This window comes from Hipposideros armiger, unplaced genomic scaffold, assembly GCF_001890085.2.
Source record: "Hipposideros armiger isolate ML-2016 unplaced genomic scaffold, ASM189008v1 scaffold_20, whole genome shotgun sequence".
Classification (NCBI taxonomy): Eukaryota; Metazoa; Chordata; class Mammalia; order Chiroptera; family Hipposideridae; genus Hipposideros; species Hipposideros armiger.
Window position 1 is genome coordinate 6,944,102 of NW_017731370.1, and position 18,710 is coordinate 6,962,811.

The following is an 18,710-nucleotide window of genomic DNA, read 5'->3' on the forward strand; positions in this document are numbered from 1 at the left end:
TATTTGAAGTGAAAATGCATCACCTGAACTTCTATTTGCTTTGCTGAAAACCAAACTGCCTTGCTATTATTAATATTGAATTCATTTCAACTATTATATATTAACTCAGAGAGTACTGATGTAAAAGAGATTATACAGCTTCACTTTTATGATTTAATTGCAACAAGTGGGGGAGCTTTTATATAGTATACCTTACAAAAATTTAAGAGGAAGAACTAATAATAAAAAAGGAATGTAGCTTGAAACATCTGTTAATATTATAATCTACTATATTAATTCAGTTGTTTAACAATATTCATGTACATCTGCTCTTCACAGGAAAATAAAAGTATGAACAAACTCAAACGTTTTCTTTTGGTTTGACATTTTATTGGAGCAAAATTGGACTTCATTTACAGATCTATCTGTTGAATTTAGAGATCCCCATTCTGTTACCAAGGGCACCAATCTAACTATTCCATTTTCATGCTAATTTTACTCACTGCTTTCTTCTAAAGAGTTTAAGTGATTAAAAAAATAACTGCTCAGGAGATATTAGTCTTCAAACTCTGCAATTCATGACCCTTTTGGGGAAGAATCAGGGGTCATTGGATATTCCTTATGTTAAACATATTTAGGTCTACAGGGCAACATGACAAGGAAGACATTCACTGATCCGGGGCCATAGCAGTTTTCAATGTGTGGTTTTAAATTGTAGAAATAAAGCAAACTCCCTTAAGAATAGTATCTTTTGCAACAAGATTTAAGCTCTTTCTTTGTGGAACCCAAACATGTGAATATCTGTATCCCTCTGGATCAATGACTGCACAGAAATACTTTGATTATTTATAACCAATATGCACATCTGAAAACAGAAATTCCAATGTGGAAATATGGCTAATATCCTAATGACAACAGGCCCACAAAGCATCAAAGTCAATCATTTCTTCTGGGTTCATTTCACACTTCCATGTATTGCCCTTTTAGTCAGTTAACTTATGGTCGTCTTTAGCAGTTAGGTTTTTGGCGATACTGAAAAATTTTAATTTAAGTTTAGGCTACATTTTCTGTAAAACATATAAAATACATATAAAAACTAAATATTAGTATACGTTTCAACTTTGTGTATGGTTTATGTGTTTAACACCTACTTTAAAATATAAGCTTCTTGATCTCAGAGAGTATATGTATATTTATGTAATTATGTATGTTAATACACATATACATATATACATATAATGTATTTTATTCCTAGCATTTTATTAAATATAGGCAGCATGAAAGTGTGTTTCTCATATAAATGAGATTGAGTTTGTTGTTCAATTTAACTAATGCATAGTTGAAGAATCAGTCAAAATGAAAACAGAAGAAATAAAGTATAATGTAATATTAAACTTCCCTATGTCTTTTCTTATGTGTTTATTGATAAAAATGCATTAACTAGGGGCCAGCCGAGTGGCATGTTGGTTGAGTTGGTTTGGGATGCCATCTCTGAGCAGCAGGGCCCCGGTTCGGATCCCACATGGGGGCCAGTGACACTGCCCTCTACAGCTAAGATGGTGAACAACAGCTCAACCTGGAGCTGGGCTGCCATGAGTCGCTGGCAATGGTGTAGGCTGCAGTGAGGCTGCAATGGGCTGCCATGAGATACCATGAGTGGCTGGCAGCCAGCATGAGCTGCCGTGAGCCGCCGTGAGTGGTTGTCCAATGGCTGGTTAGTGACTGCCTCACCTGGGAAGAGTGCAATGATCACAATACCAACATAGGCCAGTGAAGCCATGTCCTCCACAGCTAGACTAAAGAACAGAAGGACAGCAACTTGTCTGCTCCCATTCCCCGATTCCCCAACACTGTTACCCACCCCCAATTTCCCAATAAAATCTTAAAAAATAAATGCATTAACTAGTTGACTGAAAGTTAAGAACTCTGCTTTCTTGAAGAACATTTTCGTATGATACCATAGGTAAGTTTTTTTACCTCAAAGTCTTGGTTTGCTTATTTTTAAAATGATAATATACATTTTGAAAGTCACATAATACATTAGAGCTAATTTACTTGCTCATCAGCCATCACATTGAAGTCAAATAATACTTTCTTAAATTGCACTTTGTTGTATTTAGGAAGACCCAAAAAGAGTTCCTTAAAAGATCTTAAAGTCAAACTGCAAAATCAAATTAAAAAAACAGTTTTCATTTTTGGAAAAAATACTTCAAATTCTTAGTTACTAAAGTATTGAGGTCTCACCTAACAATTTCTTATTCTTACAAATAAAGATTTCAAAATCATTATCCTTTTTACCATGAAATAACAGTCAACACAATAAAACAATTTTCTCTTATCTTCTTCGTTCACATAACATCAAACAAAATGACTTGGTATGAAATATCTCAAGTTCATTTTCTTACTGGAGCTTTTGGGTTGAGAAATGAATTCTGTAATTTAAAAAAATCACATCAAGGTTGACATGGAGGCTTCATGATCAATTATCCTAAGGTTTAGAAAAATAAAATTGCTATTTTAAATATACCTGGATCCTGTGTGCCTATTGTGCCAGGAATTCATACCTGGTAAATCTATAAGATGGCACTAAACACTCCTGCAAAAGCTAAGAGACATCATCTTAATTTTCATTAGATCATACTTGGTTCTTCCAGGATTGCAAAGTTTTACAATAAACTACTGTAATTTTTTTCCCTTTGTATTCTCTGCTTTATCCAAGTCATCAGAGTATGAGGCATGGTGGCATCACATGCTAGCTGAAGCATGGGCCATCAGCAGTGTGGTGTGAAGGGAGGAGAGAAGGGCAAAGTTTAGGTTTTGAAGTGCCTCATTGGTTTCACAAAAGCTTTTGGTTTTCTAGTGTCGTGGGCTGTTTTTAGAAGTCTTGTTGGATTTGTTAAAACACTGTTAGTTATTATTGGTGAAGTTTGGATTTCAGAAAGGAACTGTCAAGCCATTGGGGTGAAATCGCCAAGGAGCCGCTCCCTGCTTAATGACAAGGAGACATCCCATCTCTGTGGCACTAAGTAAGATCAGAGGGGCAGGCCTGGCGATGTCAACACATCCTGTTGGGTCAGTGGTTTCCTTTCACTGACCTCAGCAACAATAAGAATGATGACAATGACAAAGGTGAAGTGCCCGACCAAGAAAATAAAATAAAACTAAAATTTTTTTCTACAAATTCCCAACTAATAACATGTTGGATAAAGTTAATTATAAGATTTTACTTTTATATATAATAAATAATTTGATTTTTTTTCACTTAGAAGACTAGTTCCAGAATAAATACAATGGGTTAAAAGACTTTTTAATCTACTTTTCTGATAACCATTCTTATTAATAACTGTCACCTTGCTAGAGCTATTTCTGTTAGTTATAAATTGCCTGCAAGTTAGCATGCAATTTATTTCTTCTTAATAATTGGTTAATTGTACTTTATTTTCCTCCGTATGGAATATCTAGGTGATTTACAATAACTTCAGTGATAACACACCAGTTTTCTCGGTGAAGATATTTCACTCCAGATGAGACTTTGTCTTAGTGATAAGGAAATAGCTGAAGGTCCCTTTCAAGGACAATGATGCCACGTATAATTAAAATCTCCTGGCAACTAAATTGTCATAATCTTATTTTGGCAATTCATTTTTCCCAAATCAAGAACATACATTTCTGAATAACTTCCAGGCAACTTAGAGTCGTCTTGCTGATATCAATTTTTAGATTCATTTTTTTCTACAAACATTATTATTTTTTTTTATGTAGGAGCTCAAATTTTTATAATAATTCCCAAAGAGGGAAAATGTGTCAATAGCATAAACTACAATAAGATAAGTGTGCAATGGACTAAATATTGTCTTCAATTTTACAGATTTAGAAAAATATGTGGGTCATTTCTCAGAACTTCAGAAAACAGACCCAAAAGTGCAGCTTGTAAGATAGTGAATTTCCTATCTGAGAAAGATGCATACAGTCACTGAGTAAATTTAAAACAAAAGAAATGATTTGACATTAAAAAAATGCATTACATCCATGCATATACATAACAACAAAAATTAAACACAAAAGTAAAAAAAAAAATATCTACTTCAGATTGAACTGCCAGTGATTTAAGACAGAAAAGAAAACAGGCATACAAATGTAGGAGACTGACCTAAATAATCCTTGATGTCAATAAGTACCAGTGGGTGACCCATTCACAATGAGAAACCATAGCTTCCCTATGGTGTGAGACAAAGTGGACTGACCTTTCTTGGCGAGGCTATTATTGGGTTCATACTTCTCAATCAATACTTGGACTTGCTCTTGCTTTAAAGGTGGGTAAAGTATTTCATTCAGCCGGGGATCTCGTTGCTTAAGGTTGATAAAATCCATCATCTGATCAACGGTAAGGTATGGTTTGCTTTTGGCACCACTAAAAGTAATTAAAAACCAAGAAATTAGATTATTGTCCCATCAAGCCTCACTCTTTTTTTTTGCATTTAGTTACAGGGAACTAAAATTCTGCCATACCTATTAAGAGCATGCTATGTTGAAATTCCTATCTTGCCCTAAAATCACTGTGCTGCTGCACAATTCCTAGATCTCTATGGGTTACAAATATTTTCTTGCAATCACTGCCACTAAATCCCAATTCTCTTGAACAAAACCAAATGTATGAATAAATCCATGGTAGGAAAACACTGTATCTTGTGTGTAAAGATGCACCACGCTAAATTGAACACAGAGATATGGGTTGTTTTTTGATTATCTCACTAAATTCTGGTTTAGCCATCCCATTCCCATATTCTACTTAATCATTTAAAGATGTATTTATTACTCATCATTAAAAAACAAACAAACAAACAAACAATCTGTTTGGGGACATTCTTCTTTTCATTAAAGAAGAGTATGTGACTCTCCAAAATAGTGTGATTCAAACTTTGCATTTTAATCTTGTTGACAGCCCAAAGTCAAGTTCAATGGTAAAAATACTGCAATGTTTGATAAATTATTGATGGCAATGAACATCACCAAGTGAGTGCATCCAATGTCATTCTCAGCAGCACTGTTTGCCTGTCTTCCATATGAAGAAATCCTAATTTTGTTTATCAATTTTGGATTGATTTTTCTGTCATCATGCAGATTTCAGTATATCAGAAAAGGTAAATTGCTACTTCCCCACATTTGCCTTGATGTTTTGTTTTTTCTTTTTTTTTAATGCCTATATAATTTCTAACATAAAAGCAAATAATTTTCAGCTGGGAGGGTTCTTAGTAATCCTAACTTCTCAATCCTAACTTCACTAATGCAATTCAGAGATGTGAGATGGCTAGTTTGCAGTCCAGAATTTTTTATGCAACATGAGTCTATCTCCACTAAGCCAAGATGCCTCTGTTCTAGTCATAATCTTAAAGCACACAGAGCTCCCTGAGAATCCTAAAAGAGCTACAGCCAGCAACCAATCACAGCAAATTTTTACTCATTAAAGGCAGTGGTTGCACCTCAGGGGTGAGGATGTGTGATTGTCTCCAACAAATTACACAGAAGCACTGCTATTATACATTGTGTACAAAGAGCTTCTTCTTTCCCTACTATTCTCAAAATCCTTCCCTAATCAGCCTGAGGACCACTGCAGGCCAGAAAAAGAGGGTTAAATGTGTTCTCTTACAATTCAGAAAAGATGTTATCAATTTCAGGCCGAGGGCAAAGGTTGTTCAGGAAAACTCTGTACGCTTCTGCCGTGAAATCTTCTTGAGGTATTGAATCATTCTGGGAAATAAAACAATAGGGTCAGTTAATGTTCTTTTTCTTTGGCTGTTTTCCTTCTTCCCATTTTTTCTCTCTCTCTCCTCCTTCCTTCCTTTCCTCCTCCCCTCCCTCCTTTCTTCCTGCTAGGAGGTCAGGGTAAATATTCAGAAGATATTTATGAGGCCAGCTGTGGAGTACATTTGGACCCTGGCTTCGAGGTATCAAAAGCCTTATTTTCTGTTGCTTTTTCATTGTAATTTAAGCTGAAGAGTTTTCTTCTTCTAAGCGGGTGTTAAGGCAATTACTTAAGCATATTCACCAAAGTAAGTTAGAACTAGTAAAAGTAGGATCTGTTCAGCAAAGATTTTTTGTTTTGTTTTGTTTTGTTTGCTCTCTTTTGGCTTTAATCTTTTCTTAATTGTAATTAAATATACATAACATAAAATTTACCAATTTAACCATTTTAAGTGTACAGATCACTGTCATGAAGAACACTTACATTGTTTATATGAATGTTTATACATGAATATTTATGTGCTGTTTAGCAGACTTTTGAATGAATATTAAAAAAAAACACAACTAAATAATCTTGGCTTCTGCTCAGGATGTTGGAAGACGTAGATGCTGTGCTTGCCACTTCTAATGAACACCTCAAAATGACAACTAAACTACAGAACAACCATCATTGAGAACTGTCTGAAGTCTAGCTGAACAGAAATCCTACAACTAAAGGTATATAGAAGAAACCATGTTGAGAATGGTTGGAGAGGTAGAGATGCTGACCAGCTGGTCTCACACCTACATGGGGTAGTTAAAAATCAGGAGTGATATCTTGGCTACAGAGGGTTCCCCTGAGGAGTGACAGGTCCCAGCCCAACACCAGCCTCCCCAGACCAGGGTTCCAGTGCTGGGAAAAGAAGTCACCATAACTTCCGGTTGTGAAAACCAGCAGAGATTGTGACTGAGTGAGGTGAGAGCTGCTGGAGTCCTAAGCGTTCCTATTAAAGGGCCCACACAAGGACTTTCTCACTAATAGAATCACTTGCTCTGAGCTACAGAGCTGGGGCAGCAGCTCAAAAGGTGCTAGGGACATAGGGGGAGGAACTGAATTGTCAGGGCAAAGACTGAAAGGGCAGCTTTCTTCCAGATAGAAGGGCTGGCAGAAATGCTCCCAGATTGTTTCTTTGTTGCCCTCCCCACCCAGCCTGCAAGAGAAGGTGAGCACCATATTTGAATCTCCATCAACCTGCCTAACACCATTCTCGCCACCCTGATGAGTCCCTGAAACCTTGCCCCGCCCAACTTGCAGGCCCATTCCAACTGCTCCCAATAGTTTTTCCATATAAATGGTCTTCTTGACTCATGCTGTAGCCTTTCCTAAAATCTCTGAAAGGTTCCCAAACCTGAAGCAAACAGCATCTGGCTTTGGAATGCCTTGTACCTTGTGCTAAACAGCCCCTAGTCTGACACTAGCAGCAGCTGGCCTTAGTTAGCAGACACTTCAAAGCCCAGCACAAGTGGCAACGAACTGCAGATCACATTGAAGTTCCTACCACGTAGCCCTCGGCAGGGCACAGACAGTGGCTGACTTTGACCAGAACCGGAACTAAGAGGCTCCAGAACTAACACATCTGATGGCCAGGTTCAGGCTACACCATAGCACCACCCAACCACCTCCAAGAATGACACACCCAAAGGGCTAACTCAGCAGGCAACAGATCCCTGCTAAAGTGAATCCTGCTCCATAGGGTGAGCCCCTGCACCACAGGTCCTCCAATGCAGTCATGGCCAGTCCTCATATAACCAATCAGCCTCTGAGGCTCAATCCCTTTCACTGACATGCCAACAGCAACAAAGGCTCAACTACAACAGGGGGACCCGGACAATCCACACAAGGGGCACACTTGGAGCACCCGGTTTGGGAGACCAGGGAGACTGTGTCACTGGGTCCCACAGGACAGCTACTACCTAAGATTGCTCTACTAAGACTAGAAGATACAGCAGATCTACTTAAAACATAGAAACAAACACAGGGAGGCAGCCAAAATGGGGAGACAAAGAAACATATCCCAAATAAAAGAACAGAGCAAAGCTCCACAAAATAAAGAAAATGGAGACAAGCAATCTACCAGAGGCAGAGTTCAAAACATTGTTTATAAGGATGCTCTGTGATCTCAGGGAGAACTTCAATGAAGAGATGGAAAACATAAAAATGGAGACAGAAAACACAAAAAAAGAACCAGTCAGAAATGAATAACACAATAACTAAAATAAAGAGTATATTAGAGGGAATCAACAGTAGATTAGAGGATTGAATCTACGAGTTGGAAAATAAGGTAGAAGAAAACACCCAATCAGAACAGCAAAAAGAATCCCAAAAAAATGAGGATAGTTTAAAAGGCCTCTAAGACAACATCAAACATACTAATATTCATATTATAGGGGCACAAGCAGGGGAAGAGAAAGGAAGGAACTAAAAACCCATTTGAAGAAATAATGATGGAAAACTTTCCTAACTTGGTGACGGAAATAGATATACAAGCTCAGGAAGTGCACAGAGTCTCAAACAAGATGAACTCAAAGAGGCCCACACCAAGACACATCATAATTAAAATGCCAAAGGTTAAAGACAAAGAGGGAATCTTCGAAGCAGCAAGAGAAAAGCAGTTAGTTACCTACAAGGGAGCCCCCATAAGATGTTAGCTGATTTCTCAACAGAAACTTTACAGGCTAGAGGGATTAGCATGGAACATTTAAAGTGGTGACAAACAAAGACCTAGAACCAAGGTTACTCAGCAAAGCTGTCATTTAGAATTCAAGGACAGATAAAGAGCTTCCCAGACAAGAAAAAGCTAAAGGAGTTCATCACCACCAAACCAGCATTACAAGAAATGTTAAAGGGACTTCTTTAGGAAGAAGAAGAAGAAAAATAAAAAAATTAAAAGTATGAATAATAAAATGGCAATAACTACATATCTATTTACAATTACTTTATTTTTAAATTTTTCCATTTTTATTTATTTATTTTTATTCACAATTACTTTAAGTGTAAATGGATGAAATGCTCCAACCAAAATATATGGGGTGGCTGAATGAATAAGAAAACAAGACCCTTACAAGAGACTCACTTCAGATCAAAACATACAAACTGAAAGTAAAGAGATGCAAAAGGGTATTTCATGAAAATGGAAACAAACAAAGAAAAAAAGCTGGAGCAGCAATACTTATACCAGACAAAATAGGCTTTAAAACAAAGGCTATAACAAGAGACAAAGAAGGACTTGGTAATCCCGCTTCTGGTTATTTATCTGAAGAAACTGAAAACAAGGGTTTTAACTCAAAACTCTTTTTAATTCAAAAAGACATATATATATATATATATCCATATGCTCATTGCAGCATTATTTGCAATAGCCAAGATATGGAAGCAACCTAAATGTCCATCAATAGATGAATGGATAAAGAAGAGGTGGTACATATGTCCAGTGGAATATTACTCAGCCATAAAAAAGAAGGAAATCTTGCCTTTTGCAACAACATAGATGGACTTACAGGGTGTTAGGCTTCGTAAAACAAGTCAGAATGAGAAAGACAAATGCCATGTGATTTCACTTATAAGTGGAATCTAAAAAACAGAATAAATAAACAAAACAGAAACAAACTCATAGATACAGCAAACATTTTGATGGTTGTCAGACAGTAGGAGGGTTGGGGAAGTGAAAGCGGGGAAGGGATTAAGAAATACAAACTGGTAGTTACAAAACAATCATAGGGATATAAAGTACAGCATAGGGAATATAGTTAATAATGCTGTAATAAATATGTATGGTGTCAGATGGGTACTAGATCTATCAGGGTGATCACTTTATAAGTTATATAAATTTCTAATCAATATGTTGTACTCCTGAAATCAATATAATATTGTATGTCAAATGTAATTGAAAATTAAAAATTATTTTAAAAGTAAAATACTTGGAGACAGACATTTTCAAAATGAAAACATGAGTTCCAATTTTTTTGTCTTTCTTTTCAAATAATTTTCTTTCTGATTTGAATAATCTGATAACTTGCAAAATAGTTTTCTCAAGTAAGACAGCACCAACCATTATTTCTCACTGATTCCTCCTGGTCTTATTGTTTGGGAAGCAAGTCATTGATATAAAAAGTCACTTCTATGACTTATTTTTCTGTTTAATCAGACTGCCATTGAAACCGGAAGCATGTATTCAAGCCTTTGTTAACAGGAAGAACATTCTACATGCCGTTTTCCTATTTCAGGTATGTGTTTATATGAGTATTTTTATTTTCAAGCCCTTCAAGCAAAGAAAACACCCTTCCTTTTACAATATTCATAGATTTTGAAATGTACTTTTATAGAAGTTTCTAAAAATTATTATCTGAAACTGCACACTGCTTGCTAACAGATAAAAAACAAAACAAAACAAAAAACTTAGCTTACCACTTGGCAAATAGCAGAATTCCCATATTTGTGGAATGAACAAATAAAATAATATTTTCTTTATGAAATCCTCTTATAGAGCAGGAAAAAAGAATCTATTTTGCCAAATAGAAATTTGAGAGAACCGAGCAACACATTTATCATTATAGAAAGCAAGATACATTACACCATTACGCTTAGTTACTTGGACACCAATTTTGAAATCATGAGCACAAGTGGCCAAATCCAAGAGTAGTAGGAAATTCTCAAGGATTGTTTTATTGGTGTTTTGCCACTCATAAAATGGGGACAAGTACAACTTGTCAACAGGCTTTCAAAATTCTATTCGATATACAAAATGTAAGAATTCCTTTGCCTAGAGATTAATATTCCTCAGTGCCACCCTTTCTGAGTTAAACACCCACATCTTTTTAAGTTTTTTTGTGGATAGCTGGAAATGACCATCTCTACCTTAGTCTTTGACTGGGAGACATAGGAAAGAAAGTTTTTATACTCAATGGCTGTTTGGCAACTCAGCATCCTACTTTATTGGATTTTATTAACCACAAGTGTGTTCTCCCTACTATTTATTTACTATTTAGAGCTCACTCCTCTCACTATCCCAACCTCACCCAGCACACACATAAATGGATTTTATCTAAGGATATCAATAATTGTCTTTCTGACCCTATTCCCCCACCCCCCCCGCCCCCATCCCTCTTCTTGCCTTAGTCAAAATCTCTCTCTCCCTCTGGAGCCTTCTCTTCCACCCAGCCTGGGTTTTGTCTTCCCTTCTGTGCTATCATCACACCTTGTTTATCTCATATTTCAACACTCATTTAACTGTATTGTGCTCCCAGCTGTACAATTCTCTCTATATCTTGCCAGCTTGCACATCTCACAAGCTAGGACTTGTGTTTAGTTTGTTAACTGCTCTAGCTCTGGTGTGTAACGTACAGCAGGTGCATAATAAATATTTAGTAAACGAATGGATGTAATTTATGAGAAAGGTGGAAGTACTTGCATGTTGTAGGTTTCCTGCAGAATATCAGATTCAACTGAAGTCATTTACATAAAATTCCAGACATATAATTTCATAGAACAATATACTTTACTAAAACTCTAACCATTGTTTATTTACCAGCTGTGAATTAGGACTTCCAATAAAGGAGACAAATTAATGAAATAATCTGAATAAACATAATTTATTATCACCAGTTGAATATTAGCACATAGAAAAAGGAAAACATTTCAATAAAGCTGATTTTCTTTTTCTCATATTTCTCTTGCCTAACTTGACTGATGAGGACACCCTGAAGCCTCTGGGGTCAGTGGGTGAAAGGGGGAGAAAACATATATTGGGAAAATGAGGTAAAATGAGCGTGACTGAAAGCTAACGTGAAGGTGCATAGGGAAGATATTTAGAGAAAAGCTATAGACGACGCCTAATTCTTGACATTTTAAACAAGGCTGAAATTCACAAAGCTCATTCACATACTTTGTTTTCCTGGATCTCACAATTGGTGAGGTGGATGGAACAGGTTCATTTTGTCCTGTTTGAGAGAAGGAAGCCCAAGGTCTGATATTCTAAAGATCATACCCAACGTTTTATAGCATCCATCACAGTTTTCATATTTCTGATTTTTTAGATACTTTTTATATTCCTGATTTTCTACTAGACTATGAGTTTTTGAGTAAGTGACTATCTCTTATTTAATTCCTTTGTGTCCCCAGCCTGATGCCTGGCATATAACAGACACCTAATCAATGTTTGTTGGACAAAACCAGGATACGGAAGCAGACCTTAGGCCTTCCATCTTGTAGTCCAGGGCTTGGTCCACCACATCATGTCAGTACAAAATACAAACACCGATACAAAACAGGTTTTCAGTGATTATTTGTTGCTATTGTTATCAGAATTTTTTGGAGGGAGAATTAAGAAGGCCAATAGTGTCTGAATCAGGCCCATCTATTGCAGAAACTACGAAGTATTGGCAAACTTTAAAAACGGGGTTGCTTTAATTCTATGCTTGTACATAAAGAATCTCAAAAAGGAAAAAGATAAAATACAAAACAAACAAAAAAGCCCCAAACGTGATGGCATTTGTATTTGCATTTCCAGATTCCATAGAGACCTGGTTATGGCATGTCCACATGCCAAGTTAAAAAATAATAAAGAACCATATATATTTACATATATATATATATATATATATATATATATATATTCAGAGGATAATAAACATTAACATTTATTTAGCACTTACTATATGCCAAGCATATGGTTCTATGAGCTTTATTGAATGTTTTCATTTAATCCCAAGTCAACTCTATGAGGTTGGCATGATTAGTGTCCACGTTTTATAGACAGGGACACTAAGGAGCTGAGAGGTTATGAAGCTTGTCTGAGGTCCTTAGTGAGCAAGTGGGTGGGTGGGAGGCCAATACATTTGAATCAAGGCTACTTGATTCCGTAAGTCACACTGTGATCTAGCAAACTAAATGGTCACATGAGTTTTTAGGTGTGGATTGTATTAAAAAATAATTCTATAACAAGTAAGTATTCAGCATTTAGAAAAATGTTATTTAAAAGTACATTAATTTATTGCAGCAGACCCTAATGGATAGAGTCCAACACAGATTTTGTCTTCACAAAATGATGGGTTATTTCTCAGTAAATTCAGGGTTTCAATCTACTCTCAATATTGTTGTTCTAAAACTATAAATCAGAAATTGAGTTAGCCATAGAGTACATGAAATAATTACAAGTAAGCTACTCATAGTGAACTATTTAATGTGGGTTTAAAATGGAATTTTGATATTAGTAGATTTTAAGAATCACAGGTACAGAAATGATTTTATTTCTGGTTTATATTTGGGATGTAAGGCATAGGAGAATAGCGAATATTACAGCTATCCTGTGAGAAGTTCTTTTACAAGTTTCATTCCTAGTATTCTTTAGTAAAATGTAAGGTAGTCTTTTAATCCAAAATAATCACTGTTTTCTTCAGTATTACATATATGTTCCTAACTATGGTAAACTTTATTTAAAACAAATACATGAATTTATTCCTTAGCTTCTTCATTAAAATGCAAATACATATGCCAATGCTACGTCAAGACTACAGTACAATTCCAAATGTCACTGAGCTGTCTTCAGGTTAATAAGCCTTAAATCAAAGGAAATTTGGGTACAAGTAAACTATTTTCAGTGTTCAAAAAGTTTGTAGGTAAAATGGTAGTTTTCTGAATATGCAAAGGTCTTCAAAGGTCTCACTGCAAAATGTGTTTCATTTCAATAGGACAGTAATTGCTTTCTCTCTTTTTAGTTACAGTACTACTTTCTAACAATTAAGGTAGCTTGGGCAAGCAACTGCAATCTCTAAAGGAGTACCCTCTAAAGGAATGTGTTATCCCAATGGACCACGTTGGCCGGGATATGAGTTCAAGTGCATTAATTATCCCTAACAATGTGCACAAAGATAATGTTTAAAAAATCTCAACAGGATATCCACTGTGTTTCTGGTAATGTATCTATTTATAGAACACAATTAAATGTAGTATGAGCGACTGCCGGCTGTGACACGAGGCTCCAGATATGCAGTATTATCTACCATTTATATAACCTTTTCTTCTGTGTAGTGTTTAAAACACCTTTTGCCAGGATATCCAGAATCTTTGTGCTAATTAGTAGATATTTTCTAGAGCCTCAGTTCTGCAGATGTGAAATTATAAGGATTTAAAATATATTCAGTTCGCGGAAGCATTTAACTCTTAGTTCTGAAACTGTCTTTGGTTTTTAGATCTTGTAAAGCTATTTCTACAACTCCTCCAAGTAAAGCACTCTTTATGATGAATAATGAATTATCTTTCAAAATTTTATGATGGAGGTTGATTATATTTTTTAAAAATCTCTGATTTGTTTTGAGAAAATTATCATAACATTTAATTAAGTAAAGATAAATATTTTTTTTCAATTTAAACATAACTCCTATTATATGAATCTCATTTTCCTTTGAAAATGTCTCCAGTTGACAATTGGTCTGAAAGTGTGAACCTACAATAGACATACTGGATTGTAAAAAACTCAATTCATATTTATTGACTGAATTCTCAGAATCCAGTTGTTTAGAAAATTGCAATTTACAGAGATTTGATTGATGGGTTAGACTTTCTGTTCAGTTTCATTTCTTTTTCTGCCTTTCCCTTAGCTAGACTTATAATAAGTTAAAATTTTTGATCATTATATTTCACAAGATGTTATCTAGCAAAGGTAAAACCAGGAGCGATTGTAGAGGGAAAAATTCTTTGTTCGTCTTTCTAAATTAATCTTTTACACTTTCTTCTTACGCTTAAATGCAGTGGCCTTTTTTTATTAGTCACTCAAACGGGTCAATTCCTTCCAACCTCAGGGCTTTGCACACATTGTTTTCTTTTACTGGAATGAGCTTCGCTTATTCTCAGTGGCAGCACTGCTTTCCTTTCACCCACCACATTCCCCCCAATTTATACGTGTTACTAGAGGTGCTTGACTAGCAACCCCAAACTCCATGGTCCTTGAATCCTGGGACTTCACTTTGTTCTCTACCATATTTTCAGTGCTTGAGGGGCATACAGTAAGAGTTCAAAGAGTGTTTGTTGAACCAACAACAGGACCTTAACTATTATATGTTTCCCACTCCAAAGCATCTAATGACAGGGCAATAATAAACAAGTTCAATCATTTTATTTTGCTGATTAAAATGCAGGTTACAATGTTTGGGGAGGCTTTCCACAGCTCTGCCCCAGTGTTTGCAGCATCATTAGCTTTTTGCATCTATAGCAGGAAACTGAGAGTAGAGAGGCACACTCTTTCTTCCTTTCTTTTTTTTTTTTCTGTAACCTACTACAATCATTAATAAACTTAATTTTCCTGAAAAGTATTTACAACAAGAATTGGCTGGTGAATTTAATAAGAGCACTCTATACTTTTCCATTATTTAATCATAAGTTTAAGAATGGCTCTTCAACTCCGTTTAGTGCAACTTGAACATGGCCAGTGGGTTTTGAGAGACTCAGAAGTTCTCCCTATAGTGTGTTATCCTTGGGAAAATGCTTACTTGTTACTTAGATACTAGGATAAAAATAATTTGTAATAGAAAGAAGAGGGTTCGGCATATAGCATGAGAAAAAGATTTTATGCAACAGATTCATTTCTCCTAGAAAAAATAACAAATCATTTTAGAGCCAAGTATGTAGAAATGCATTGGAATGAAGGCACATTATTTAGGTGGTTAATATATATCAAGTGCCTTGAATGTGTTGGCTATAAAAATAAGCATGTGACGTGCTTAACCTCTCATCTGTTTTTTCACCATATGAGCAAAGTAGATGGTTGTTATCCAAACCGTTTTTGATCCTGCCCCCCTCTCAGAAAACCTTTTTGAGCACAGCCCTGCACAGCATGTATGTATACATATTTATTTATAAACACACACTACCATACTAATTGCTTATTAAGTTATAACTCTTAAAGCTAGAAATTTTAAAAGGATGAGATAAGATGAAATTAATATTTCAAATATCTTCTTATTCATAATCCATAATCATTAGATAATATCTCAAGGAACATCAATAAATAATTTATTATTAATGAGAAATTTAAATTTTTGATAATGTTAATATTTTGCAACCAATACTTTTTTATTAGATGGTTATTGTTTTATTATTATTATTTACAAAAAGACAAGGGTCATTCTAGATTAAAATATTGTGGTAATGAGAGTGAAAGAAAATATAATTACAGTGGCCCCATATATTGTAAATATTAACAAATAAGTCCTATGGTCTTCTTAATCTAAAAAATGTTTGGGTAATTAGAGGCAAGCTATATTTTAGTATGATTATTCAAAACTATTTAATAGTGCTAATTTTATTTTATTTTTGGCGGGTTTTGTTTGTTTTGTTTTGTACTACTTTTATTTTTTTATTATTAATTTAAAAAAAAAAAACACCTGTGAGCATCTAATGAGCTTCCCTCTATGTGGCTTCAAGCTATGAGGACACAGCACCTCCTCCCAACATCCTTAATCTTCTCCTCAGCTCTCCTGCTGAAGAATTTGGCCCTCATGATAACAGGCTGCTTGGGGAGCTTTCTCTTCCCCAGGACTTTGCAGTAGCCTAATTGCACCACCTGCAATAGCAGCAGCCTCAGTCTTGTATTTGGTAGCATTTCCCTGTGTCTGCTCACTGACCAAGGTCCACAGTTTATCAAGGTTCACAGTTGGGCGGAGGTTTTGGTTTCTCTTGAAGTGACAACGTCTCATACTAGCTGATGAGACAGGTAAAGAGTTAACAGGAACAAGCTTACAAATTCACCACTTGGTTTTGAATCCCCTGGCTAGTTGTGGGAACAGAGTGGTTCCAAGAAGAAGCTGACTGTAGCAAACCCCTTTGCAAACTAACAAGCACCCTACATCCATCATAGATGGGAAGAGAACGGTTCCCAGAAGAAGCCAATTGTAACGGCAGCCCCCTTGCAAGCTGACAAGCTCCCTGCCGCCTGAATAGAAAAATATCAAACCTCCAACACACTTTCTTATCAGTGCAGCTGTCTATTCTAGACTCTGCCCTCAGCAGCTCCTTTGCCAGTGCTCCTCTCCTTAAATAATTTTCTGACGTCTACTCCTGTGTGCCTTGTGAATTCTTTCACACGTGTGAGTGAGCCACCACCACACCAACTCTAGTAGTGCGCTAATTTTAGAAAGGCAGCATGCTCACCCTTGAAGATGGAAGACTACAAGCCTCTAAAGCAGTTTCAACGCGTTTCCGGTCTGCTGAAAACAAGCGGTATATGCTGAAAAGTGAAAGCACAACACATGAGAGATGTTTAAAAGGCATATGGATCACAGCACTTATAGATGACACCAACTGAAAATATCCTATTGGATCGAACCCCTTTATCATTTAGCTTTAAAGTACCAAGCTTCCATTGCGCCATTCATTTGCGTATTTGTCCTGAATGATCTATGCACGGCTTTTTATAATCAAAGTGTCTAACATAAAATCAATATTTTGAGATGATGGTGATGACCCGTTTAAAGGACACTGCAGTAAATAGCCTCTAATTTTACGTATTAAAATAAATATCCTTGCCAACTCTGTCCCCTGGCTGCTACTCATTGCGCTAAAGATGTCCATTGTTAATGTTATGGATAATAATTAATTATTTTACTTTTTATTAACAGGAGCCCACTGGTAGCTAGTAAGTCAAACGTTAAAGATAATTGGCTGAGTATGGTCTAAAGACGTGCTTTCTTTGGTCAGTAATTTGGTTTTTAAAAATATGACTTAAGTACCGGACAATTTAATATAATAATTTGGATTTATTGGTTCTGTAGAAACATTAGACAATCTAGTGTCTGAATCCCCCCCCCCCCCCCCCNCGAGAATATGAGTTGTAGTTGTCTCCTTTAGGTGGGGTTTCACTCTTCAGGTTTTCTTCCGGCTCCTGTTCGGCTTCATCTTTTATGTTCCCTGCCTGGCTTCTGTTGACATTTCAGTTCGTAATCCCTGCTTTAAGATTAGTTTCACCTTGGTAGAAAGAAATTGGTGGTCACTAGAATAGTTCTTAATCTCAGATGATCTCTTGGGTTATCAGCGAAGTCCCTCCCCGCCCACTCCCGTCTGCTTCTTGCTTTGATGTTTCTTGAAAATGATGCCACAGAAAGGGGAAGCCTGGGAAAATCTCCACGAGGAAACCAGCTGTGCTGACGTGAACACGGAGTGTGAGGGGGGATGGGGTGACCAAACATTTCCATGCTCCCACTTGGGCCGTGGAGAAACAAAACAGAGTCATGGCACACATTCAAATCTTTCAGAAAAAGGAGATCAAATAAGGGAAGTGTTCATGCAGCTTACTTTTTGAGAGGAATGCGCCCTTCTGGAGTGACTTGCAGCTTAAGTTTAGTATAGCTGTTGGAGAAACAGAAAAACAAATGTTTAATTTTTAAAAAGTTTTTCTTGAAAAATAAAATACTTTGGAAAAGGGCTCGTGCATATCTACAGTTTGCTGAATTTTCACAAACTGTCAAGTCTCTGCAGCCGGCACCCAGATTAAGAAATCGAATATTATCACTTTAGTAGCATCCCAGAAACCCCATTCTAGAATCTATCTCCAGAAGGGAACCATGATCCTGACTTTAAACAACATAGAATATTTTTTTCTCATTTTTCTACTGTATATAAATGAAACCACATCACATTCAATATTATGTTTTTGAGATCCATTCATATATTTGCTTATAGTTGTAGGTCATTCACTCTCAGCATTGTATAATATTCAACTGTGTGAATATAACAACTGTATTTATCTCTTGATCTGCTTCTGGACATGAGGACAGAGACTTAGCAGCAAAACTTTCAAACTCTGCTGATGGGGGTATAAACTGGGACTACCACTTTAAGAAGCTGCACATGGTGTGACCCAGCAGTCCCATATCTAGGTGTACATGCAACAGAAATGCTTACAACATGTCCACCAAAAGGCATGTTCTAGAATGTCCATAGCAGCTATAGGGGGCCACCA

At 36.2% G+C, this 18,710-nt stretch overlaps 1 protein-coding gene across 1 annotated transcript in view; it reads right to left on the reverse strand.

Moving 5' to 3' along the window:
• PLCB1 (phospholipase C beta 1) overlaps positions 1 to 18,710 on the reverse strand; it is a 242,186-nt gene that overhangs the window by 196,998 nt on the left and 26,478 nt on the right. Inside the window, exons 3-6 of the mRNA XM_019635243.1 lie at positions 18,044 to 18,097; positions 16,904 to 16,979; positions 5,627 to 5,727; positions 4,224 to 4,390 (exon numbers count right to left, since the gene is read on the reverse strand). Coding sequence (XP_019490788.1) covers positions 4,224 to 4,390; positions 5,627 to 5,727; positions 16,904 to 16,979; positions 18,044 to 18,097 — 398 coding nt within the window. The remainder of the gene's footprint in view (positions 1 to 4,223; positions 4,391 to 5,626; positions 5,728 to 16,903; positions 16,980 to 18,043; positions 18,098 to 18,710) is intronic.